Source organism: Chelonoidis abingdonii, chromosome 4, assembly GCF_003597395.2.
Source record: "Chelonoidis abingdonii isolate Lonesome George chromosome 4, CheloAbing_2.0, whole genome shotgun sequence".
Classification (NCBI taxonomy): domain Eukaryota; kingdom Metazoa; phylum Chordata; order Testudines; family Testudinidae; genus Chelonoidis; species Chelonoidis abingdonii.
The window spans coordinates 88,797,745-88,821,377 of NC_133772.1; the positions used below are offsets into that span (position 1 = coordinate 88,797,745).

Sequence of the window (23,633 nt, forward strand, 5' to 3'; positions counted from 1 at the left end):
GGCCTTAATTTAGTCCATATTTAAGGCAACTTCCAATGACCACAGTGGGAGCTGTTCTGCATATGAACTGAACGAAAACTGAGTAAAGACCTCAGGATTTAGGTCACTATTCTTTATAAGCTATAATAAAGCTAAACATTTCCAATATAACAGAAGCCTGAGGCAAAGAGGATATCTTCTGAACATTCCAGGTTCTTTGGGTGTGGACACTTTTTGTCAATTTCCCAAGAGACAGTCACCAATAACATACAGGAAGTTCCCACCTTTTGTGGTGGAGTTTCTAGGTCAGACCTAACAGAGATCCTGTGGTCCTAGAAATAGACTTGTGCTATGTCAGTTTAGCAAAGCACTTACAAAGACATCTGTGATTGTCCCCTGATTTAGAAATCCACCTCCTTTGCAATCCAGTATGCCTTATCCACAGTGTTCACATGGACTTACATCAATGGAGCAGGCCATGAGTGATCCTCTGTCCTTGGCATGTTTCATGATCTTGTATATATCTTTGGGAGCATCTTTTATCTCGTAGAACTCTGTCACGCCTCCTGTGAAATCCTCCATGGCCTCTGTGGTATTGCCTCCTTTCAAAGCCTCATAGGACCCGTGGACTCTTGGAAAGGAGAAAAAAAAGTTATACTATCCTGGTTCTACTTCATCAGTTTGGTAAAAGTCATGTTGAAAAGTTTTAATAATTTCAATGTGGGTCACCAACACATGCCTACAAAAGTAAGTTGTGTGGTTTTTTAGAACTAACTGCTGACATCTGGTTAAGTGGTAGGCCAAACTTTGGAGACTACTTTACACAGTTTATTACATCCTGCCCCAAGTCTAACCCACTAGAGTTAACTACATGAAAACCACAGGAAAATGTTGTTTACATGTATAGATTTTCAAAGAGGGACTTCTTCAAGAAAAATCCAACACAATTTCTTCGTTATGGCTTGTCTCCAGCAGAGACTTACGTTAACTCTGGTATATAGACAGATCATCACCTCCCCACACCCAGCATATAACGTAAGGCTAGTGGAGGTGCATTGCAATTCTAAAGCATTCCTTTACTTTGCATAGGCTTTTTCCAGCAGAGCACTCCAGAATTCATTGCGCTGGGACGATTTGGTGAAGACCAGCTGGTTGTTATATGTTGGTAAACAGTCATCAATGACAACGTCCACCCAGTTTCCATAGCGCCAGAACTGAATAAAAGCAGACAGAAAAATGTATTAGTGAGTATGGTGGGAGTGAAATCTGGCTTAAGAGTTAGAAAAGCCATGAGGCAAGGGAAGTCCAGTAGCTAAGTACTGTTATGAATTTGGTCCATTTCCTAAACATTTTTGGAGATCTCTGCTACGCATTTGAGGGTTGATTTCCAGAAGTGCTGAGTACCTACAACCCTAATTTATGTCAGTGGGTGCTCAACCTTGGTGTTAGAAGACTAAGAGACATAATATTTAGATGGTTACTATCATAAGCCTCTTCCCAAATCTGGACCTTAGCGTCCAAAAATCTAGGTGCCTAGCATGAACCCCTCTAAGCTCAATTTACCAGCTTAGATCTGATCTCGCTGCCACCATCCAAAATTTCCAGGGTTTTGGCCTCCTCTGGTCTCCCCAAAACCTTCCCTGGAGGGACCCCAAGACTCAGAAACCCTGAGCCTACAACAAAGGGAAATAACCCACTTCCCTTCCCCCTCTCTCTCCCACCCAGACTTTCCTCTCTGGGCTAACCTGAGAGTATTGATGCAATCTCTTTACATCACAATACCAAGAAGCATGTCTCCTTTATTCCACAAAGAGACAAACCCCAAATACAAGGAAACAGAGATGATCCTATCTCTTCCCCCTCCCACCAACTCCCTGGTGCTGCAGAGCTTACCCTCCGTAGATCTAACACAAAGAGAATTCCCTCCCCTTGTTCCTTAACCTACCCAGAGAGAAAAACTCAAACAAGTCTTACAAAGAAAACTTTATATAAAAAAAAAAGAAAGAAAAAGACATAAGAATATAAACTCTGCATCAAGATGACAATACAGGGCTATTGCTTATAAGAAAATATGAATAAACAGTCTGATTCAAAAAGATATCCAATTTGAAACATTCCAGCAAGTTACACACATGTAAATACACCCAAAACAACATAAAAGCCTATATTGTTTTTCTACCTGTACTTACAAGTTGGAAACAGAAGATTAGAAGATAGAAAAAAGCTTCTCATAGCTGAGAGAGAGACCAAAGACTCAGACTCCAAAAAATCCCCTCCCTAACTTTGAAAAATCCAGCTTCCTGATTGGTCCTCTGGTCAGGTGTTTGGTTCCCTTTGTTAACCCTTTACAGGTAAAAGAACATTAACCCTTAGCTATCTGTTTATGACAGTTACCAAGTGCAAATTCAAAGTGAGGCTCTCCTTCCTGCACCATGCCCTTTCAGCTACCCGCCCAAAATGTCCATCTTAATCCACACCACCCTCTCTTTACCCTTCCTACCCTAATTTCTGAAGTGTCTACCTCCTCCTCTCCTGGAAGTCTGAGTCTTCCCTGAGTAGCAGCAATGGCTTCTGTGTGGCCCTGTAACTTGCAGACCCCCAAACACTGCCAAGATTGCTGGGTTGGCTTTTCGGCCATGTGGAGCAGCATGGAGGACCTTGTGCTGCACTGGTCTTGTGTTGTGATAGAATAAAGAACTTCAGTTTCCTGTAGTCCCTCACTCTTTCACAGTAATCACCCATCCATCCAGATTGCAAACAGGAAGGTGTGGGGAGAGGTTGAGAAAAGATGTTGTAAAACTGCAATGACAGCTGCAAGTGTTGTAGCTGGACTGAGTTCACTCATGCAACACACACAGCCCTGCATAGTCTTTTCAGTGGTAGGATTACAGCTAATGTAGAAAACAATAAATCAATCAGTGAATAATCAATTCTTTTACAATATGTCTCCAATAGAGACAATCTATTTGAGGGACTAAAAATAGGTCCCCTTTCCAGCTAACAGTTTATCTATAGTCCATGTAGTGGGCAGCATGGGACAGCTGAGCAATGAGAGGGAACACCTGTTGCTCTCTCCTACTGATGGGGCATATTAATTTGCAAATATTTCAGTGGTGATTTAATGCTCCTCAATTACTGTGGCAGGTTGCTTGTTCTGTGATTCTCCTAGAATAATCTGGCATGGCGGAATTTATTTCCTATATCTTCCCCCCCTTGTCACTTGCTCTGTCATCAGATAGATGAGACAAAGGGAACACTTTATTCCCAGACTGGCAGAGCAACAAGTGCTCCATCTACCTGCCTGGATAATACCACCACCACTCTACGTGCTGCTCTTGGAAAGGACTCACCTGGAAGTGAAAGATCCCAGCATAGTTTTTTATGAAGGTCTGATCGTGAGGTATGACTCGGCAGAGTAGCTTTTCATTCAGTGTCAGGCAAGCAATGGCAGCTAGGAACCAGCAGTCACCTGTAAACAAGCAGAATCAGCAGACAAAATGAAGAGTCAAAGGCATTAGGGCAAAGTCCTATGAGACCAGTGGTCCATCTCCTCCAGCCACTAGAGTGTTTTGTGTGTATTGTGATGTATTTTAGTACATGTATAGCACATTCATATTATTGTATTAGGGAAGTGCCCATGAGCACAAATCAGGATTGGTGCTCCATTTGCTAAACACGCTACAAACATAGAGGGGTATGATCCCTGCCCCAAAGGACTGAGAGGAGTCTCAGTTGGTATAATTGACACTTACACAAATTCACAAATCCTTAGCATCTAGTACTCCTTTATTCGGTGAGGTTGTTCTAGCCTACACTGGCTGCAATGTCCGAACTCAGAACTGCCAGACCACAAAGTGCTCCAGCCATGCCTTATTGCAGTAGAATGCCTGCTGGGCCAAGCTGGGGGGCAGGAATAGGTGAAATATAGCTGGCTATGTTGGCTTTACAACAACTGGGAAGTCACCAATCCAAATTGAACTCCCAGCTGACTGTTAAAGATAGCCTTCTGTGCTAAGACAGAGCAGGGCAGAGGATCTGTCCCTCGATCTGACATTGGTGCATTTCTGGCTATGTTTTATATTTTGATTTTCCATTCTCAGGCAACATTCCAGTTCTGCTTATCCTATTATTGTGAGGTTTATTTGCTGCTTTATCATACTGAAAAAACTCTTCTCATTTCAAGCCTGTGTTCATGTTTGCACAATTCTATTCTTATGATTTTTGAAAGTTACATTTTAAAATAATAAACTTTATGCTGAGGTTTACTACCTCAATGGTGAGCTCCATGGGGTAGCAACTATCTTCAAACTACTTGTGTGTACAGCCCGTAGCACAGTGGACCCTAATCTTTGATTAAAACCGTTAGGGCTTACTGTAATACAAACTGCAATGCCAGGTAAATTTGCCTGTACGCGCGCGCGCGCGCACACACACACACACACACTCTCTCTCTCTCTCTCTCTCTCTCTCTCCCCAATTCTTTCATGCTGCCTGTATTCCTTTAACAAACTCTCTGTCCCAGGGCACCAGACTCACACTTCCTTCTTTTTCCTCCTCAAAACTTACTTTTCCATCAAGCCTCAAAACTCAAACCCATCAGACCATTACATTAAAAAAAATACACACACACAGCTAGAACCATCCTGTAACCTCTATACATATTGTGTTGTCTGTGTAAATTCTAAGGTCTTGGGGACAGGGACTTGATTTTTTTAAAAATCGGTCCTGTTCAGGACTGAGCATACCGTCAGCGTGTAAAAATAACAAACAGCTGTCTGTTATTGTAGAAAACATAGGAATAAAACACCCATTAGGTTCATTTCATCCTCTCTGGAGCACTTGTTCCTGAAGTCCTGCAGAATAGTAGGGAATTATTTAATATAATGGGCTAGTTGGTTATTACATCACCAATAATTTAAAACAAGCAAAAAATGTTGATCTTACAAATTTATCAAAACTATGGAGTCACAGCTGATGTTGTCAGGGCTGTGGAAAACTCACAGAGCATTGGCTTCTGATTTTGCTGAATTGAATCTGTGAGCTTGTGAAAGGAAAACATGGCGCCTTTGGAACAAAGCCTGTTGGGAGTCATGGGGAGGGTAGAGGTAGGATCACTTGCCCTAACCTTTGTCTGTGTTGTATGAAGTGATGAAAGGGGAAGGCAGAAACTGAATCATTTCAAAGAGGAATGCTGCCTGAACCGTTCTAGTTCTTATACTTCTTCTTTCACCCAAATGGTGATTTGCAGTGTGGGTGTGGGTATGAGTATCTGAGGACCCCTGCCTCCTAATCAACTAAAAGGGAAATAGAGTTGATAGCTATTCTGTATTGAATTGTGTTAGACCAGATCTACATCATGAACTTACATCACTATAGCTCCATTACTCTGGGGAGTGAAAAATCCACACCCCGGGTGATGCAGTTATACTAACCTAAACCCCCGTGTAGACAGTGCTATGTTGACGGGAGTGCTTCTCCCATTGCCATACCTACTGCCTCTCACGGAGACGATGGGAGAAGCTCTCCCATCAGCGAAGTAGCATCTTCACTGAAGCAGCACAGCTGTGCCACTGCAGTGTTTAAAGTGTAGACCTGCCTGTAGTGTGGAAGTAGGTTTGTATTTAAAAGTCACTAAAAATTACTTTCACAGGTTGATGCTTGTCTGTTTGTGCCACTCTGTGGTAGTTGCACACAGAGCTCTGGGCAAGCCCTGTGGTTTGAAGTACAGCCAACTCAGAGCCATGGATCATCTAAAGTAGGATTTAAAGCCATAGTAGCACCTTTTTAGAAAAAGTTTAAATAGTTTGTTTTCATTTTCAGTTTTAACGAATGTTGCTTATACTGCAGTGTTTGGAGTTTTAAGCATCACAGTGACTGTGTTTGGTCACTGCACCTTTAAGGTAGCGTGGTCTGGCAGAGATCACAGCTGTCAGCAGTTGCACCTAAAGCTGGATCCCCAGAATGAAGTGGAGCTGCATATACACCTCTACTCGATATAACGCGGTTCTCGGGAGACAAAATATCTCAGCGCATTATAGGTGAGACCGTGTTATATCAAACTTGCATTGCCCCCCCCATTTCTTGTTCCCTGACTGCCCCAGCCAGAGACCCCATCCCTAATCACCCCCAGTACCTCACCCCCTACTCAACCCCGCTGTCCCCTGACTGATCTGACCCCTATCCACCCCCTGACAGGCATGCAGCGGCAGGAAGTGGAGCAGCCCGGCCCCAGTCCGCTCCACCCTACCAGCTCCCAGCCACGGCGCTCCACTTCCCGCCATCGGTGAGTGTGGGGAGGTTGGGGAAAGGACTCGCTCCGCACTCACCGGCGGTGGGAAGCAGAGCAACGGAGCCCTAGCCCGCTCCACTCTGCGACCTCCCAGCCGCAGCGCTCCGCTTCCTGCCGCAGGTGAGTGTGGGGAGGTTGGGGAAAGGACGCCCCCTCGTACTCACCTGTGGCGGGAGGCGGAGTGCTGCGGCTGGGAGCTGGCAGAGTGGAGCGGGCTGGGGCCGGGCTGCTCCGCTTCCGCCGCTGCTGGAGAGTGCGGGGGGCATGCTTTCCCCCAAGCCCCCTCCCCAAGCGACACGGCTGGGGCCGGGGCAAGGGAAGCAGAGTGGGCTGCTCCCGGCCCCCAGCTAATCCCCCAGGCCACTCTGGGACTGTGGGGCCCCCAAAAGTGCCCTCCCACAGCTCCTGCCCCCCAGACCCTGGGGGGGGGGGAGCTCCTGACTGCCCCCAAGACTCTCTGCCCCTTACCAAGCCCTGGCCTGGCCTGACACCCTTAACAGGCTTCTCAGAGCAGCGTGTCAGAGCTTTACCACCTTGTATGCGACCGCCTTATATCCGGTTGCGTTATATCGGGGTAGAGGTGTATCTTGTAAATAAGGACCCAACCATTGTGCTAAGCTAACTTGATTTATTATTGTTGCTCTTATCCAGTTGAAGTCAGTGTAGTTAGCTCACTTGTTTACATTTGAAGAGTTAACATACATGGTTTGTAAACTCAATATAGATGGGCTTTACTGTCTTATAAAATGGTTAAAAGCAGTTCAGAGATAAAGCGTTAACTCTGAGTGCTCTGGGTTTGTTTGGTATTTGCAATAGAGGCTTTTGAATAGTACCAAGAAATGTGCTTAGTAACATACACAAACATCTAGTCCAAAATGAACTGACTAATGGGAAAAGTGAGTGCACCAGAGGGACAGGATATCATCAGAACAGAATAGCTTATGTGCAGTCTTGAGCATGTAAATGTGCACAGTTGCCATTTTCATTGTTTCTGTATACTCCTGCTGTAGTCTTTCTGTATATCTAGTATAATGGGCATAACTAGCTTTCTTGCTTTCAAAATGCACCTATTCTTTGCTCAAGGTATATCATTACTGCCTCTGATGGATTATGATCTATGCACACAGCTAGTTTGTGTTAAAATTTCCTGTTGCTGTTGCCTTATCCTCCCTTCCCTCATCCTTGCTTTTTCCTTTTAATCCACTTGTGCTACCTCTTGTCTTTCAGACTATAAGTTCCTGGAGCAGAGACTGTCCTTTAGTGTACATCTGCACAGTATTCAGCTCAGTGGAGCTGTGTGACATGCTTGAGGTGTCGAGGAGCCATTATAATGTAAATAATAAAATCAATTAAAAATCTGACAAAATAAACTGATTTTAGATTAGACTTTTCCTCATCCACTCAGCCTCTCACTATAAACAATTGCCTCCTCTTTAGCTCACTTAGACTCTGTCTCTTTAAGTCACTCTGTTCTTGAAAGCCTGGGAGAAAAGAGGCCTTGCAAAATGCTGCCCTGCAATAAACTTCACAATATGAATAGCAAAGTCCATGCACATTGAGCAGCTTCTCTCTCACACTCCTCATCTACAACCCTGCAGGACAGGGTGGCTTGGCTGAGAAGAGCTATGGCACGGAAACACAGATGTTTTAAACTTCTATCGAGCAAGTAAAAGCTAAAGATAAACTCTGATGCAATTATCTGGGACTATATAAGAAATCCAAAACACAGTACAGAAGACAAAATGCCATACCTAATTCTCCTTGACAAATATCAGTTCGGTTGGCTCCACCAATTATAAAGCGTGGATTCTCACAGATTTCCTGTAAGATACAAACAAACATATGAGCAGGAAAAATGTACTTTGTGCTTTCTGTATGGTAAGCCTGGCCTCTGCACTACCACCTGCTGTAGTTTCGACTAAGAAGGGTAATGTCAGGGCCTGCAACAGTGATGTGACAGCATAGAATGCTGTCCTGTGGTGAGAGAGAGCCCATGAGAGGGCAACTCCAGCTGGGGCGGGGGCTCGAAATCCACTGGAGAGGAGGCAGCTGGAAAGTGGTTAGAGAAGAAGGAGATGAAAAGAGGTGACACTGAGATAAAAGGGGATTTGCCAGAGGAAGCTAGATCTTGAAGGGCAGTGTGCAAAGAGCCCAGCTGCAAGGGTACAGAACGTGTGACTGGTGAGGTTGACCATTGGGACACTGACAGGGAATGCAGTTTGGGCAATGGATGTGGCTCTCCAGGTGAGGAGCTGTCATCCTGGGCAAACCTGTTGGAAAGAGGGGCAATCATTGCAGCAGCCAATCAAAGGAGCATCACAAGCTGGAGAGAGGCATAGACAGAACAGCAGGGGTGAAGCTCGACTTCAGCCAGGGAGAGGAGGATTCCGTTTTGGGATGACAGAGCATGTTGCTGACAAATTTATTTTACTGTGATGGCAATTTACATTTAATCATTTTCTGAAGCATGTATTTGATGTTACTTCATGTTATTTATGTTCTTGCCAAATTTCTGGGTTTTCCTTTATAAAGTTTAAAATGGAAGGTTATCTCCATGGTACTGGTTTGCCTCTTCCAAGCCTCACAGGAGGCATAGCCTATCTGAGGCCTGGGTCACTTCATCCATTTAGAAATGAAATGGGAGTTATGTCAATGTGATGGTCATAGAACCTACAACAAAACATCTGCTGCAGGGGTTTGATTGCCGTTTCCTTTCAGAGGTGCTTTTTGGGGCCCTGTGCGGTCAGATGTGCAGAACTTCAGATAAAGTATAGCCTCCATCCAGAAGGGTTTGGTATCTGGAATTGGAGAGACCTCTTCTGGGCCAGCTGCACAGGGCATAGTTGCAAATACATTAACATTTTGAGGGGATCAGATAGAAGAATTTTGTTCAAAGTGTGTGTGTGGGGGGGGGGATTTAAAATTGGAGTGGGATGAGGAAAGGCAGGATGGCAAGCCAGGGCTGGAAAACCAGTGCAGTTCAGTAAAATTTAGGTCTACAGACCCTTGGACTCTCACTGACAAATGAGGAGACGCATTCTCCCAGAAAACTGGAAACATCACTGGGGCAGGTCACTTGTAGGGGATAAGGCTCACATTTTCAAAAGCGGCCACAGGTTTTGAGTGCTTCAGTTTGTAGGTGCCCAGCTTGAGACAACTAGGTGAAGATGAACTGCCAGGGTGGAGAGAGCACTGATGCCATTTTGGGAAGAAAGGATCCCTGTAATGATCCCTCTTTAACTCTCCCTCCCCACTAGGCTGCTCTTTGAGTCCTCGCTTCATGAGTTGTGCTTTCCTTCATTTTTGTTAAAGATTTTCTACTTTCTTCCCTAGTTGCAATATTGAATTGTCAGAATTACACTTGAAAAAGGTAATGCTGCTACAATCTGCCCCTTCAGGGCATGATTCTCCTCTGGCCTGCCCCAGCATAGTCATTTCCACCTGTGCAAAGTGGGTGTAAAGGGCTCCCAGATCAGAACATTAATATTTTACACCCACTCTGCACAGGTGTAAATTACTAATGGCTTGTCTATGTTAGAGAAGCTAAACCAATTGGTGCCTTTTCGGTTGATTGAAAAGCAGCTTGCATCTACATTTAAAAATGCTTCAGTAAATGCTGGCAGAGGCAGAAATCAGTGTAACTTACCTCAGAATTGAACCTAGACTGTAATGCAATTCATGTAGAAACATTTTCATATGCGGTAACTGTTTGTTCCCTAAGCTGGGCAAGGAACCATGGTATGGTGCAACCCAGGCTGGAGGAGGAGGGAAGAGAGGACAGCCAGCCCCACTTGGGAAGAGCCTTCCCTACTTCTTAGCAGCCTTCATCCGTGAACTTCATAGCCCAGGTTAGGGGAAAAAAGGGCATATGCCAACTGTGGGAACCCATATGCAAGGTTAGAAGAAAAAAAGAGACCCCCAAGCAGAGCCCATCTCCCAGGCAAAGAGATGGTGGCAGGGAAGGAACTTTCAACCAGGTACCCAAACTCCTGAGATGGGGATAAAGAGAGAGATCTACTTAATGACCCCATCTCCTGTGCTGGAGGGGGGAAAAAAGAAACCACACCTCAGGACCCCATTTCCGGGAAGTAGCAAGGGTGGGGAGAGAAGACAAGCTCCTCCCAGGAACTCCATTTTCTGGCTGTAGGGGAGAAGAGAGACCAGCAACAGCAGGTACAGCTATATAGAAAGTCAGGAGTGCTAGAGACAGGTCTTAGGGACTGTAGCTGCAGCCTGAAGCTTTTTCAGTATGAACAGCACAGTGATGGACTTTCTGAAGCTCATATTTCAGATCTAATTGTTTCTTTAGTATGAGACCATTTTTTCTCCTCCCCAGTAGTTGGCTCAGGGATGTATTAATTTTGATGTAACTATCTGGGTTATCTCCATCGCAGAATTGAGACAAGTGTCCAATAACGACAAATTTCCGGCCCTCTACAACAGTCATCTCATTCTGCCGACTGCTGGGAAATGAGAAAGTGGCCTTTATTTTCGTGCCTTAGTCAGCTGGCTAGGGGATTAAATTCTGTAAAGTCAGATGTTTGAGATATCTTATAACTTCTCTCCATCCACTTGATTTGTAGGAAACATTCTTCCTGACACTGCTGTCATGCTTGTCTTGAAAACTGGCATAGTGTCCTGTGGGAAGTTTCAGATTATAGGAGTACATTTTCTAACCCAGCCAATGTACTTCAACCGACTCCTGCTCCCACTGAAGTCAATGGTGAAACTATCATTGACCAGAAAGAATGAAACTAGACTCAGAGTACGGACTTCAGGATTTGGCACATTGTCTTAGTTAAATGTAGCTGGATATTTAAATACTTCCAAAGCTGCCAGTTAAAAAAGAAACATAAACACACCACTGTGACGTTCCCCTCCGGTGTTATCTGGACCGGTGATCTGCTAGGTCACTCCAATCCTTGACTCTGTGAGCCAGCTTTTCCCTGTTCTGTTGTGAGAACCCCCACTCCTGGGCTGTTCACGCACAGCCTCGGGCATGTAAGCTGCTCTCAGTTACTTGCAACTGAATGACACTAGCCAATATCTCTGGTCCCAGACACAACCCTAGGAACCTCTGTCTTGCAGTGTCCAGTTATGCCCACTGGACACTGCAAGCTTATATAAGTTCGTCAATTTAACAAAGAAATTGATGTGTACCAGACTTGTTATCCCAAGGGGAGTCTCTGACATTCTTCAGACCAAACACACTGCTTCAGATAGAATAAACAAACAGATTTATTAACTATAAAGATAGATTTTAAGTGATTATAAGTCACAACATAAGTCAGATTTGGTCAAATGAAATAAAAACAAAATGAATTCTAAGCTGATCTTAACACTTTCAGTGCCCTTACAAACTTAGATGCTTCTCACCACAGGTTGGCTGGTTGCTCTTCAGCCAGGCTCTCACCTTTGATCAGCGCTTCAGTTGCTTGATGTGGTGTGTGTAGGTGGAAGAGAGAGAGAGCATGGCAAATGTCTCTCCCTTTTATCATGTCCTTTCTTCCCTTTTGGCTTTGCCCCCCTCCTCCCTTCAGAGTCAGGTGAGCATTACCTCCCCTTTCTTTGGTCAGTTTCAAACTGACCAAAGAAAGGGGAGGTGACTCCCTCGAGAGTCTAACAGATGCTTTTGTTGCTGCCTAGGCCAGCGTCTTTTGTTCTTGTGAGGCTGGGCTGGGTTTGTCCCATACCTGCCCTGATGAGGTGTGAACTGCCTCTCTGCTTTTGGAGAGCTTTTGTCTGGGCTTGCTTTAAGTCATGAGAATATATTTTCAACCTCATAACTATATACATGAAATTATAACCCATAAACATAACTATAACAGCACTTTAACAACAATGCTCAGTACATCATGAGCCTTCCAAAGACACCCGACATGCCAAAATTTGCATTGGATTCCACACAGTCATTTTACAAGGATGAACATGGGGGTGCTGGGTGTTCCCCCAAGATACAGAGTGTCACAACCACCCACTGTGTAATTTCACATGGCATCATATTCAATTACAAATTATACACAAAACAAAAGGCAGGAATCATACAGTTGTCATGTGGAAAGATGCAGGTGTAATATAAATATATTTCTGAGCTGAAATCAAAGGCAGTATTCTGCAAATCATCTCATTTTCCTTACTACTCTCAGAGGCCTCCCATCCCCCATAGGGAAATTTTGTAAAATTGCATATCAGTGCTTGTACCAGTTCAACTCCTGTGGTGATAGTAATGCTGCCATCCCTAGTGCAGACCAGTTGCTGGTGTTTTAAGTATCATGGCATCTAAAAGATGATCAGAGCAGAACTCACTGGCATAGTCTGTAAAATGCCAGTGGCACGGAAAAAAAATAGTGGGTATCAGCACCCACCACAGTCTCCCCTCCCATCCTGATCAGCTCCTCCCACTCCACTCAGTACCTCCTGCCCGCCAGTGGCCCTGCCCATCAGCTCCTCTCCCTCCTTCCCAGTGCCTCCCACCCACTGTGGAACAGCTGTTCAGCAATGTGCAGGAGGTGCTGGGGAGGAGGAGTAGGAGTGACGGGGGGCGTGCTTGGGGGAGGGGATGGGAAGAGGTGGGCAAGGATGGAGGCTTGGGGGAAGGGGTGAAGTGGGGATGGGGTGTGGGGCATAGCGAGGGTCAAGCACCCCCAGCAATTCATAAAGACAGCACCTATTCTTGACCCCCTTCTGTGGTCTGCTCAAGCACTCCCCTGTTAGGTCTCAGACCTCTAGCCATCACCTCTTTCTGTGCTCCCTTGTACTTCACTGTGATGTCCCAGCAGGCCTGACCGGAGTCCAGTGCCTGTGCTTTGCTTTCTCTCACAGGACTGTATGCCAGTGGTTACAAGTAACCAAACCACTCTTCCAAAGCAGAGTGCATATGTTTTAGGACTAAAACAATTTAGAGAAAACATATCAAACAATAAAAAGTATAAACACATAATGTACTGGTAGTTCCCCCTCAAACCTATGGAGACCCTGGTAGCTTCCAGTCCTTTCAATCTATTAGCAGGGTTTGGCTTCCCTTGTCAAAGGGTCAGATCCATTGGTTGGATTAAAATGTGGGCCTCTTAGTCAGTTTCAGCTCAGCCTTTTATACCAAAAGCCCTTTCTTTGTCTCATTAGGCCTCTGGGACCCAGTTTGAACCAGTTAATCCAATTCTCTCTAGGGGTGCTACTTCTCTGGAGTTGCTTATCCATCTCAGGAGTCATAGTTATCATTGATTTTAGTTCCTGGTTTATGCAGATAGATAACTTTTTACAAGGGTGATACAATAGGATCACAAAGTTACAGATAACCTTCAGAAAGTTAATATTATATTCATCCTCCCACCTCCAAAGATCCTGCCTGAGTTTGCAATATCTGCCACAGGTGCCCATTAAACTTCACAGATAGCATTTTGCATTATGGTAGTACTGCCTTAGAAAGACCTCTTAATAATCTTTAATGAATCAATGAGCAAAGGCTATGATAAATGAGTATGTAAACGTACAGTACTGCCAGAGAGTCTTCCTATTAATCTGTCAGTGTTAATGTATCAAAACAGGATTGTAGCAGGCCCCCTTTTCAATCTTTCATTGTAATGTAATGAAGTCCATTTCTCATGTCTGAATGCTATTGTAATCTCTTTGGTAATTTTGCGTTGCTGTGTAATTTAAAGGGGAGCACTTAGTAACCTCATTCTGCAATCAGATGCCTACCCCTTGCTAATGGCACATTGCAACATACCATAAAGAGACTTTAGCAAAGTCCCCACAGTGTCCTCACCAGGTGATGTATCATAATGTAGTCATCATAGCAGCCTCATCATGTGAGATATTGTAATACAATCCCTTTAGTATCCTCCTTGTGTGATAGATTCTAGTGCAATTCCCTCTGCACACTTTTGGCATGGTGAATAGCAATATAATCCCATTAGTGCCTTCAAGGCACATCATATTTTACTGAGTATACTGTGCCTTCAAGGCACATCCCTTGGTATACTGATGGGATAATGTATTGCAATGGGATCTTCTGTGCAACCCCATGATACAGTTATTATCTTTAATACTGTGATAACCTATGCTTCCTTGTGGTGGAATTATTATTTATTATGTGTACTGTGGTAGTGCCAAGAGGCCCCAGTTCCGACATTACAATCTAAGTAATATATCTGTAAGAAGGTGGCACATTCTGTGGTTCTGCACAGGAATTCAGGGCTCTTCTGTTTAAATCCCTATTACCAGATGCTTGAACCCCATATACAGATGCAGATGTATTTTTGCTGAGTCACTTCAAGTTTAGAAAGGCAGCATGGTTTAGCAGGCTGAGCTGAAGACCGGAAATCAGGAATTCCTGACCTCTAATCCCAGCTCTGTCATTAGCTTGTTGTATAGCCTTGGGAAAGTCACTTAACCACACTGTACCTCAGTTTGCCCATCTGTAAAATAGGGATAATACTCACCTACCTTACAAGTGTGTTATGGGACTTAATTAGTTAACGATCATAAGACTCCAAAAATAAGTAAGCCCTCCCCTCCCCTTCCCCACCACCCCCAAGAAGTATGTTCACTGGCCCATTGAGGGATAGCTCAGTGGTTTGAGCATTAGCCTGCTAAACCCAGGGTTGAGTTCAATCCTTGAAGAGGCCATCTAAGGAACTGGGATAAAATTCTGCCTGGGGATTGGTCCTGCTTTGAGCAGGGGATTGGACTAGATGACCTCCTGAGGTCCCTTCCAACCCTAATATTTCCAAGAGTATTCTAATGTATAAGATAATTTAAGTATTAACTTCAGAGCACTCTGCTTTAAAGTTTATTTTCTGAAGATAGGTCTCAGGTTCCTTTGCGGTTTTTTGTATAGTCTCTTCAAGGTCTTGGACCAGATTCTCAGCCCCAGTTCTATTCCCTTTGTGGCACCTGAGCAGTACAACGGGTATTTTATGTAGTTGCAGCTGGCCTGTTGAGAATCTGCCAGCAGAAGGGAATGCTCAGTTGGAGAAAAGTCATTGGAGCCAGCTCCTCTTATCAGTCTCCCCCAGCCATTGGGGGAGGGGAGGACCAGGATAGGGGAGTGAGGAGGTGTGATGGGGTGCAGATGGGATGGAGCAGAGCACTCCAATTCTCTGCCAGCATATTGTCACTTAGGAAGCAGCGCTAGATGTTTTAAGTTAGAACAACTCCTATATGTTCTAATTTGCATTAGGACCAGGACAGCTTGAGAATCAAAATGGTCTTGATCCAGTTCTGTGCTGAGTAGAAGAGAGAGATGCAGTAGAGAATCAGGCCCTTGAGTTTCTCTTGTCTTACACTCTCAATTAGATGATTTGATTTGATGCAGTAACTGTGAGGTATTAATTATATACTATTCATGTAAACCAATTTAAAGTATAGTTTGAACATAAACACTGTGTGAAATCCTGCAATCCTTACTCAGGCAAAACTTTCATAGATGTCAACTGAAGTTTTGCCTGAGTAAAGCCTGTGTATATTCAGATCATGTTATGGCAGTCGCTAGCTGACTAGAATTACATGCTTCTGTTCCCCTGTGCCTCTGACAAAGTTCACTGCTGCTGTATATGGCAGTCTGTCCTTCTGACAGTAACCCAAAGACCAGTCCCCATTCCTTCACAGCATAGGCAATCATTTAAGAGGTAGAAAGTGGGAGATCAGATTTCTTTATGTTGTTAGTGGTTCCTCAGATAAGTGGCTTCAGGGCCAGATATCTGAGAGTGGATTGGTTCCTAGGCTGTGAACTCCTGTCTCAGTTACAAGAACTATTTCATTGCAACTTTAATGCAGTGAGTTGTCACGGAGAAACCCTTCCTCAAATTGCAGTTCTATATTCCCAGCCTAAGTGGAGAGTTACCAAAATTCTGAGCATTCTGCACATGCAATATTGGGCTATATTCATCTAGTGGATTGATTTTAGGACTAGAAGTCAGGAAGCCTAAATTCTATTCCTGTTTCTATCACTGACTCCCTGTGGGACCTTGGGTCAATCACTTAATCTCTAAACCTCAGATTACCCATCCGAAGAACAGGGCTAATAATGTGCTTTGTAAAGCACTTTGATATCTACAGATGAGAAGTGCTAATTAGGTGTAGAGCAGCGGTTCTCAGCCAGGGTGCATGTACCCAGGGCGTATGCAGAGGTCTTCCAGGGGGTACATCAACTCATCTAGCTAGTTGCCTAGTTTTACAGCAGGCTACATAAAAAGCACTAGTGAAGTCAGCACAAACTAAAATTTCATACAGATAATGACTTGTGTATACTGCTCTATATACTATACACTGCAATGTCAGTACAATATTTATATTCCAGTTGATTTATAATTATATGGTAAAATGAGAAAGTGAGTGATTTTTCAGTCATAGTGTGCTGTGACACTTGTATTTTTATGTCTGATTTTGTAAGCAAGTAGTTTTTAAGCGAGGTGAAACTTGGGGGTATGCAAGACAAATCAGACTCCTGAAAGGGGTACAGTAGTCTGGAAAGGTTGAGAGCCAGTGGTGTAGAACATGATTATTATTTTTATTGATTAATAATACTAGAGATGCAACAACGTTTGCATGCTGCACAGCACCCGCTATCATATTAATTTTTTTAATTCCTTCACTATTGCCAGAATAATCCCTTGACACTTATATAGCACCTTCCATTCAAGAATCTCAAGTATGTTATTTATTCAATTCCCATTAAGGTGACAGCAAATGTGAAAAATCGGTTTGGGGATGGGGGAAGGGGAGATAATAGGAGCCTATATAAGAAAAAGGCCCCAGAATCAGGACTGTCCCTATAAAATCTGGACATCTGGTCACTCTAATTCCCATCCTATAGAGGGGAAAACTGAGGCACAAAAAGGCTATGTGATCTGCATCAGGTAACTCAGCAAGTCAGTGGCAGTGAGGAATAGAACCCATATCTCCCAGTCTTGTACTTTAATCTATAGAGCTTGCTCCATTTAAAATGTACATTTGTTCCTTCTGAGAGAACACTGTGTATATAACATACATATGGTAGTCAAGGAAAGGCAGCAGAGTTAAAGGTGGTATTAGAATGGTCTCTCGGTACTTTCAGTGTCTGGCATTTTTTGTTTTGTTTTAAACTACAGCTTTTGAATTATCTGATTCTTAAACTATTTTTAAAATAACTACAATGTTCTAAGAATACTGTTGTAAATTTATCTATTTACAATCTTAACTCTATTTTAACAAAGTCTTTCCCCGCCCCGCCCCCCCAGCATTTAAGTAAGAATGGAAGATGTCAGTATCTTTATGGAATGGATATGTACTTCTGTAGTTTAGCCTTGAACTTCTGGTGGTTTGATGTATGCTGTAATCCTTTAGCAGAATACCCTTGGTGGCAGTATTACTGCATCATATTAATTTGTCTTTATGGTGTCCTATTATTAGCATATTACTGCTATTCCTGACTGTAACATTATCAGACAAGTTCTTCTCCTAGCAGGGAAGCACATTTGAGATGTAGTTCTAAATACCAGTGAAGCAAAGTCTTGGGTCAATCTGCAGACTGTAGCAACAAATACAAGAAACTCTAGTTTCAGTATATGGGAGGAGGAGGAATGGATCATAAGGGAAGCTGCAGATGTATCTGCTTCTGAAAGTTCACATAGAGCAAGGAGCCTCTCACTATAATATACTACAATATTTTGCATTTATATGCACTTTTCAAGATCTCAAAGCACATTACAACGGTGGGTGTTCTACCTTTTACAGCTAAGGAAACAGGTAGAGAGAGGATAAGGCATAATTTTTCAAAAAGTGTGAGCTAATTTAAAGTTCTTTATCTTTAGGTATCTAATTTGAGACGATGACCTGACTCTCAGAGGTGCTCAGCACTCACATTTGCATATTTACAGCTGAGTTTGCTCAACAGCTCCAATGAGCTTCAAGTTGGTCATCCAAACATTGTCACTTCAAATTAGTGGACACATTTGAGAATCTGGGCCTTACTGAGTAGTCCAGCATCACACAGCACAGTGCCGGAGCCAGAATTAGAATCCAGATCTCCTGACTTCTAGTGCCCTGCTCTAACCTCTAGACTATGCTGTCTCCTTTATATCAATGAAAATTAGCATTGAAACAGTGTAGAAAATAATTTAGGATCTGATATTTAGATTTTTAGATTGCATTTCTGTGTATTGTACAACCCTGTGCACACTGTTGGCACATAATATTTATTATACAGCTCTCAAATTGCATCAAAGATGATTCTACAAGGGCAGATTAAAGATCACTGGGACAGGAGCCCAAAACTCTGAGATGTCCTAGAAACCAAAGGCTTAATCCTCTACCTTGTGCAATCATTTATACCTGTGCAACATGGGTGTTAAATGCTACCCTTTACAGTTTAACATTTCCATTGATCCACATACTTTTATTCAGTTCTCCTCTGATATCCATTGACTATGCCACTACATGCTGCTGTATCACTTTACCTCCTGTGGATGGATGTCTGAGAAAGCATCTCCCTTGCCAGTCAATTCAATAGCTGCTCCACTTAACTGATACCCAGATATTTCTACAGAAATGCTGGGGCAGTAGACAGGCTAAACGGAAATGTTTTTAACTCACTCCCATATAAAGTTTCCTTCTAGTTTTGATTGAACTGTCTTGCATTTTAAAGATTGGTTCTGCCTCATGCTCTGTCAATACATAGAGAGACAAACTTCAGTGATGTTGCATGAGATGTAAATCAGTGCAGCTCTTATCCCAGACTGTATGGATTACTCCTGCATAAGATATCAGTATAGGCTTAGACGAAATATCTTCCTGCCCTTCATTTTCTCACTGTGTGGAGCAATAACTGTAATGGACCTTTACACTCATCTTTTGGTTCTATAATACCCACATTCCAAGGCCACTGGCCTTCTAGCTTTATGCTGTCATCAGCTCAATCTATGATGTTTCATTATGGCACAAAAGTATGGGCTAATGCTGCACATATGTAAAAGGAAGCCCATAATAATCAGGGATGGATAAAAGCAAAATCCTCAAAATTTGGCCTTCACAATTAGAGGGGCCCAGGTGAAGTAGTGAAACAATAACAGGCGGCAGCACAATGTACTGCTTGTCAGCTGCCTGTTGGATGAGCTGGGTTGCCTCACTTGGAAGGAAATATTAGGAGTGAGAGGAAAAACAAGCGTTCATCTAGGACTGGGATTCAGGACCTTGGAGGGAGAATTCACTCTGAGGGGAAGGCTGTAGGGAGAAATCTGTCAGGAAGGGCAGAAATATTGGTGAATTTGGGACCCAGTAAACACTAATCCACCTTGGTAATTATTATAACCCCCCAGTTCATGGCAGCCAGATAATGGGATAACCAGCTTTGCATTTAGGAACAAGTGATACTGGAAATCAATGACGAGATGATAAAATAAAAGAAAATGGTCAAGATTCTGCTCTGTTACACCCATGCAACTTTTTTGACTTAACTGGAGTGACATGGGTATAACTCAGAGCTGTTCTTCCAAAGGTACTTCTGAAAATGAAAAGGTGGGCCCAAGGGGCTATTCGTAGTAAAATAAAATTAAGAAACCCACCAGTAAAATAAAGTAGTGTTGAAAAAATAAATCTATGCAGGCCCCAGTATGTGTGTTGGAGAAGAGGAAGGGTTTAAAATTTGTTTTGTTTGGTGTCTTCATATTAGAAAATTCCAAACAAATCAGAGTAAGTAAAAGCCAATTAAAATACATTTCAAAAAAATAAAGTTCCAAGTAATCAATCCAAGGTCTTATTGATTTTCAGGTGATTATTTATATTCTCTCTACACTTCCCTATCCCCACAGATCCTAGACAGTAATTTCCCAACCCTAGAAAACAACTAAAGAAATAGGTTTCCAGTGTATATTTTCCACCAAGGAAATATGTGCTCAGTACAGATAACGCATTGATTATATTTATAAATAGAAAAGGGGATTCAGTGTTTTAATTAGACTGACAAGTTACTCACTGTGGGTCTTTTCCACTCAAACTTGATGGGTACTTTCTGGCTGTAGAAGAGGGAGCTCTCATTAGGTGGGAAATCAGGATCCACATAAAGAATCTTCTTTTCCAGGCATTTCTTGTGGAGTTCTTCAAAGGTCTTTTCCCGTAGTCCAATAATAGGCTGGTTGCGACTGATGATAGCAGAGTAGATACCCCCTGAACCTCCTCCCGTTTCAGCTGTTGTGCTAATGTTGGTGCTGGGAACTGACCCAGTCTCTGTCTGTTGAGCCACCACAGCATTTATGGCCGACGGCATGGAAATCAGATTTAAACAAAATTAAATAAGAAAGGAAAATAAAAAGGAAGCTCTTGCAACCTGCACGGATACTACAGAAAAGAGGAAGTCACTGCAAAAAAACAAAACAAAAACAGTTTAACAGTTCTCTCTTTTGACTGCAAGTGTCCAAGTCACATTAAAAGTAATAAAATGTCATGGGGTAGAGCAATTTGTATGTCATCCTGAGCTTCTTGCTGGGGTAATTCTTATCAGCAATCAAAATTTGTTCCTTGACAGGAAACAAGAGAAATTGTTGAGTAACTTTTCTGTCTAGGGTCGGTATGTCTACAGCATGTGTGTGAGAGTGTGTCTGTGTCCTGCAGAGATTTCAACAAGGAAAACTAAAAATAAACATGATGAGAGAGAGAGAGAGTGTCAATTTGACGTGTAGTATCTTCCTACTCAGGGCTTGTTCTTGGAGAAGGGTTGACATGGCTAGGCTGATTCCCAGTGCCACATATTTTTTTTTTTTCCAATTGCAAAAAATAGTGAAACTGCAAGTCACATTTACATATTGATTTTAAGCAGCATTTTATAGCATGTTCCTTATCATTATGATGGGTCCCGATGTTACAAAGATTTATGAACCTGTTTAACTTTATTCATTGGCGCTGTCTTCTTTGCAAAAAAATGTGTGCCTTTACACTGAGATAGCCAACTTGACTTAAAGTCCTAGTGGGGACAAGGCACAGGTAATTTTTACCATGATGTAGCTAATTGAAGTCAACCTTATACCCTCCCCCCAACTGTCAGGCTTATCTTGACTAGGTATGTCAAGCTACAGTGCCTTGTTTCCATTTAGATTTTACATTGAGATAGCTAACTTGATATAAAACACACCTTTTTTTTTTCTTTCAGTGAAGGCACAGCCATTGGCTTCAATAGGATTATTTACAGTATATAGAGTTAAGCACATATGTAAATATTTGCAGGATTAGAGGCTAAAGTATTAAGATTATAGGAGAATAAGCTGCAGGTTTTTAATAGTTCACTCTTGGGTACTTCTTGAGACATGAGTATATTTAGAAAATTATCATGGCACAGCTGTCGTACCGTATGTCTAGCCAAAGACCTTATGGCAAAATAACCCTTTGAATGGACACCTTACACTATCAGAACTTCAAGAGTAATGTAGGAGGAGTTCAAGTTTGATAATTCAATGTCCTAGATAAAATTGGAGCAGTCATAAGTCAAATCTAAGACTATACTCTAAATCTAGGAAAAAAACATATTCCAAGTGACATACATTAAATATAGCAGGACTTTGAATGCCTTAGAGGAGTGAGTGTTCAACGATTAATGAAGTCTGCACAGCCAGATAGATCAGATTCCCCAAATTATATAATTAGATTAATTGGCAATGAAAGCTGATATGGCACTTTTTCAATTTAAGCATATTTTATATTATTGATTTTAATTTTAAAAGTCCACACTTCAACTTTTCCAGTGAATGAGTGGAAAATGGGTTTCCCTTTGCAGACGCATGTGGAAATTGGAATAGTTTGCTTGGTGACAAACACAATTGTTCACATGAAAGTTGTGCTGCAAGATGTCAGCTTTCAAGATAAACTTCTGTAGTCAAACAAAAAGTCAAGCTATGTTTTTGGCAGGCAGTGTGATCTAATGGATAGGACACTGGATGGAGAATCAGCAGACTTGGGTTCCCAGGTTTACCACTGAATTTGATCAAGTCATTTTCACTTCTGTTCCTCCATTTCCCCATATGGAGAACGATGCTCGTCCTTCTCTTTGAAAATGCTTTGGGATCTATGGATGAAAAGTGTTTTATTATTGTTTTAAAATCATGTTTATTTCTAGTCTTTGTCTCTGTCCCAAATTGCCAGTTAATACTTTGTGTGTGTATAATGAGAAATCGCTCATGCATATTTCTTGGCACACTCCATTACTGGCATTAAGTGAAATGAGAACTAGACTCTTTTATCTTTAAACATGCATTGCTCATTCCTGGCTGTTTGCTATAGCTCTAGCTGTTCAAATGGCAACCTGTACATCTGTAGGTGGATAAGCCCTATACCCATCAAGATTTTCTTTAACCAAGAAGTCATAAATCATATGACAGCATATGTTTTATTTATGGCCAGTGACACTAGGGGCTGGACTGTAGCTCATTTATATGTCTTCAACCCATGTGTACTAAAGTTTATTTGTCAAGACGGTGGTTTCTCAGGTATGGTACTTAGTTCACTTGGATTACTTGCATTAAGTCACGTAGATGCAAATGAATTTTGAAGCTCAAGGGACAACTCTTGTAGGCTGCATGACCTTTAACTAATGCAGTCTGTAAGTCTGAATAACCTCTTCCAACTCTAATCTTCTATGATGAGACCTCAGGAGGTCATCTAGTCAAACCCCCTGCTCAAAGCAGGACCAACTCAACTAAATCATCCCAGCTAGGGCTTTGTTAAGCTGGGCCTTAAAAAACCTTTAAGAATGGAGATTCTACCACCTCCCTAGGTAACCCATTCACCATCCTCCTAGTGAAATAGTGTTTCCTAATATCCAACCTAGACCTCTCCCACTGCAACTTGAGACCATTGCTCCTTGTTCTGTCATCTGCCCCCACTGAGAACAGCTGAGCTCCATCCTCTTTGGAACCCTCCTTCAGGTAATTGAAGGCTGCTATCAAATACCCCCTCACTCTTCTCTTCTGCAGACTAAACAAGCCGAGTTCCCTCAGCCTCTCCTCATAAGTCATGTTCCCCAGCCCCCTGATCATTTTCGTTGCCCTCTGCTGGACTCTCCCCAATTTGTCCACATCCTTTCTGTAGTGAGTGGCCCAAAACTGTACACAATACTCCAGATGTGGCCTCACTAGTGCTAAATAGAGGGGAATAATCACTTCCTTCAATCTCCTGGCAATGCTCCTACTATTGCAGTCCAATATGCCATTAGCCTTCTTGGCAACAAGGGCACACTGCTGACTTATATCTAGCTTCTCGTGAACTGTAATCCCCAGGTCCCTTTCTGCAGGACTGCTGCTTAGCCAATCAGTCCCCAGCCTGTAGTGGTGCATGGGATTCTTCCATCCTAAGTGCAGGACTCTGCACTTGTCCTTGTTGAACCTCATCAGATTTCTTTTGG

At 42.8% G+C, this 23,633-nt stretch overlaps 1 protein-coding gene across 1 annotated transcript in view; it reads right to left on the reverse strand.

Annotated features, from left to right (window-relative positions):
* Positions 1–20,833, reverse strand: part of CAPN3 (calpain 3) — a 65,854-nt gene extending 45,021 nt beyond the window's left edge. Inside the window, exons 1-5 of the mRNA XM_032781518.2 lie at positions 20,220–20,833; positions 8,020–8,089; positions 3,330–3,448; positions 1,060–1,193; positions 442–610 (exon numbers count right to left, since the gene is read on the reverse strand). Of these exons, the coding sequence (XP_032637409.1) occupies positions 442–610; positions 1,060–1,193; positions 3,330–3,448; positions 8,020–8,089; positions 20,220–20,510 (783 nt within the window). The 5' untranslated portion in view covers positions 20,511–20,833. The remainder of the gene's footprint in view (positions 1–441; positions 611–1,059; positions 1,194–3,329; positions 3,449–8,019; positions 8,090–20,219) is intronic.
* Between the last annotated feature and the right edge of the window lie 2,800 nt (positions 20,834–23,633).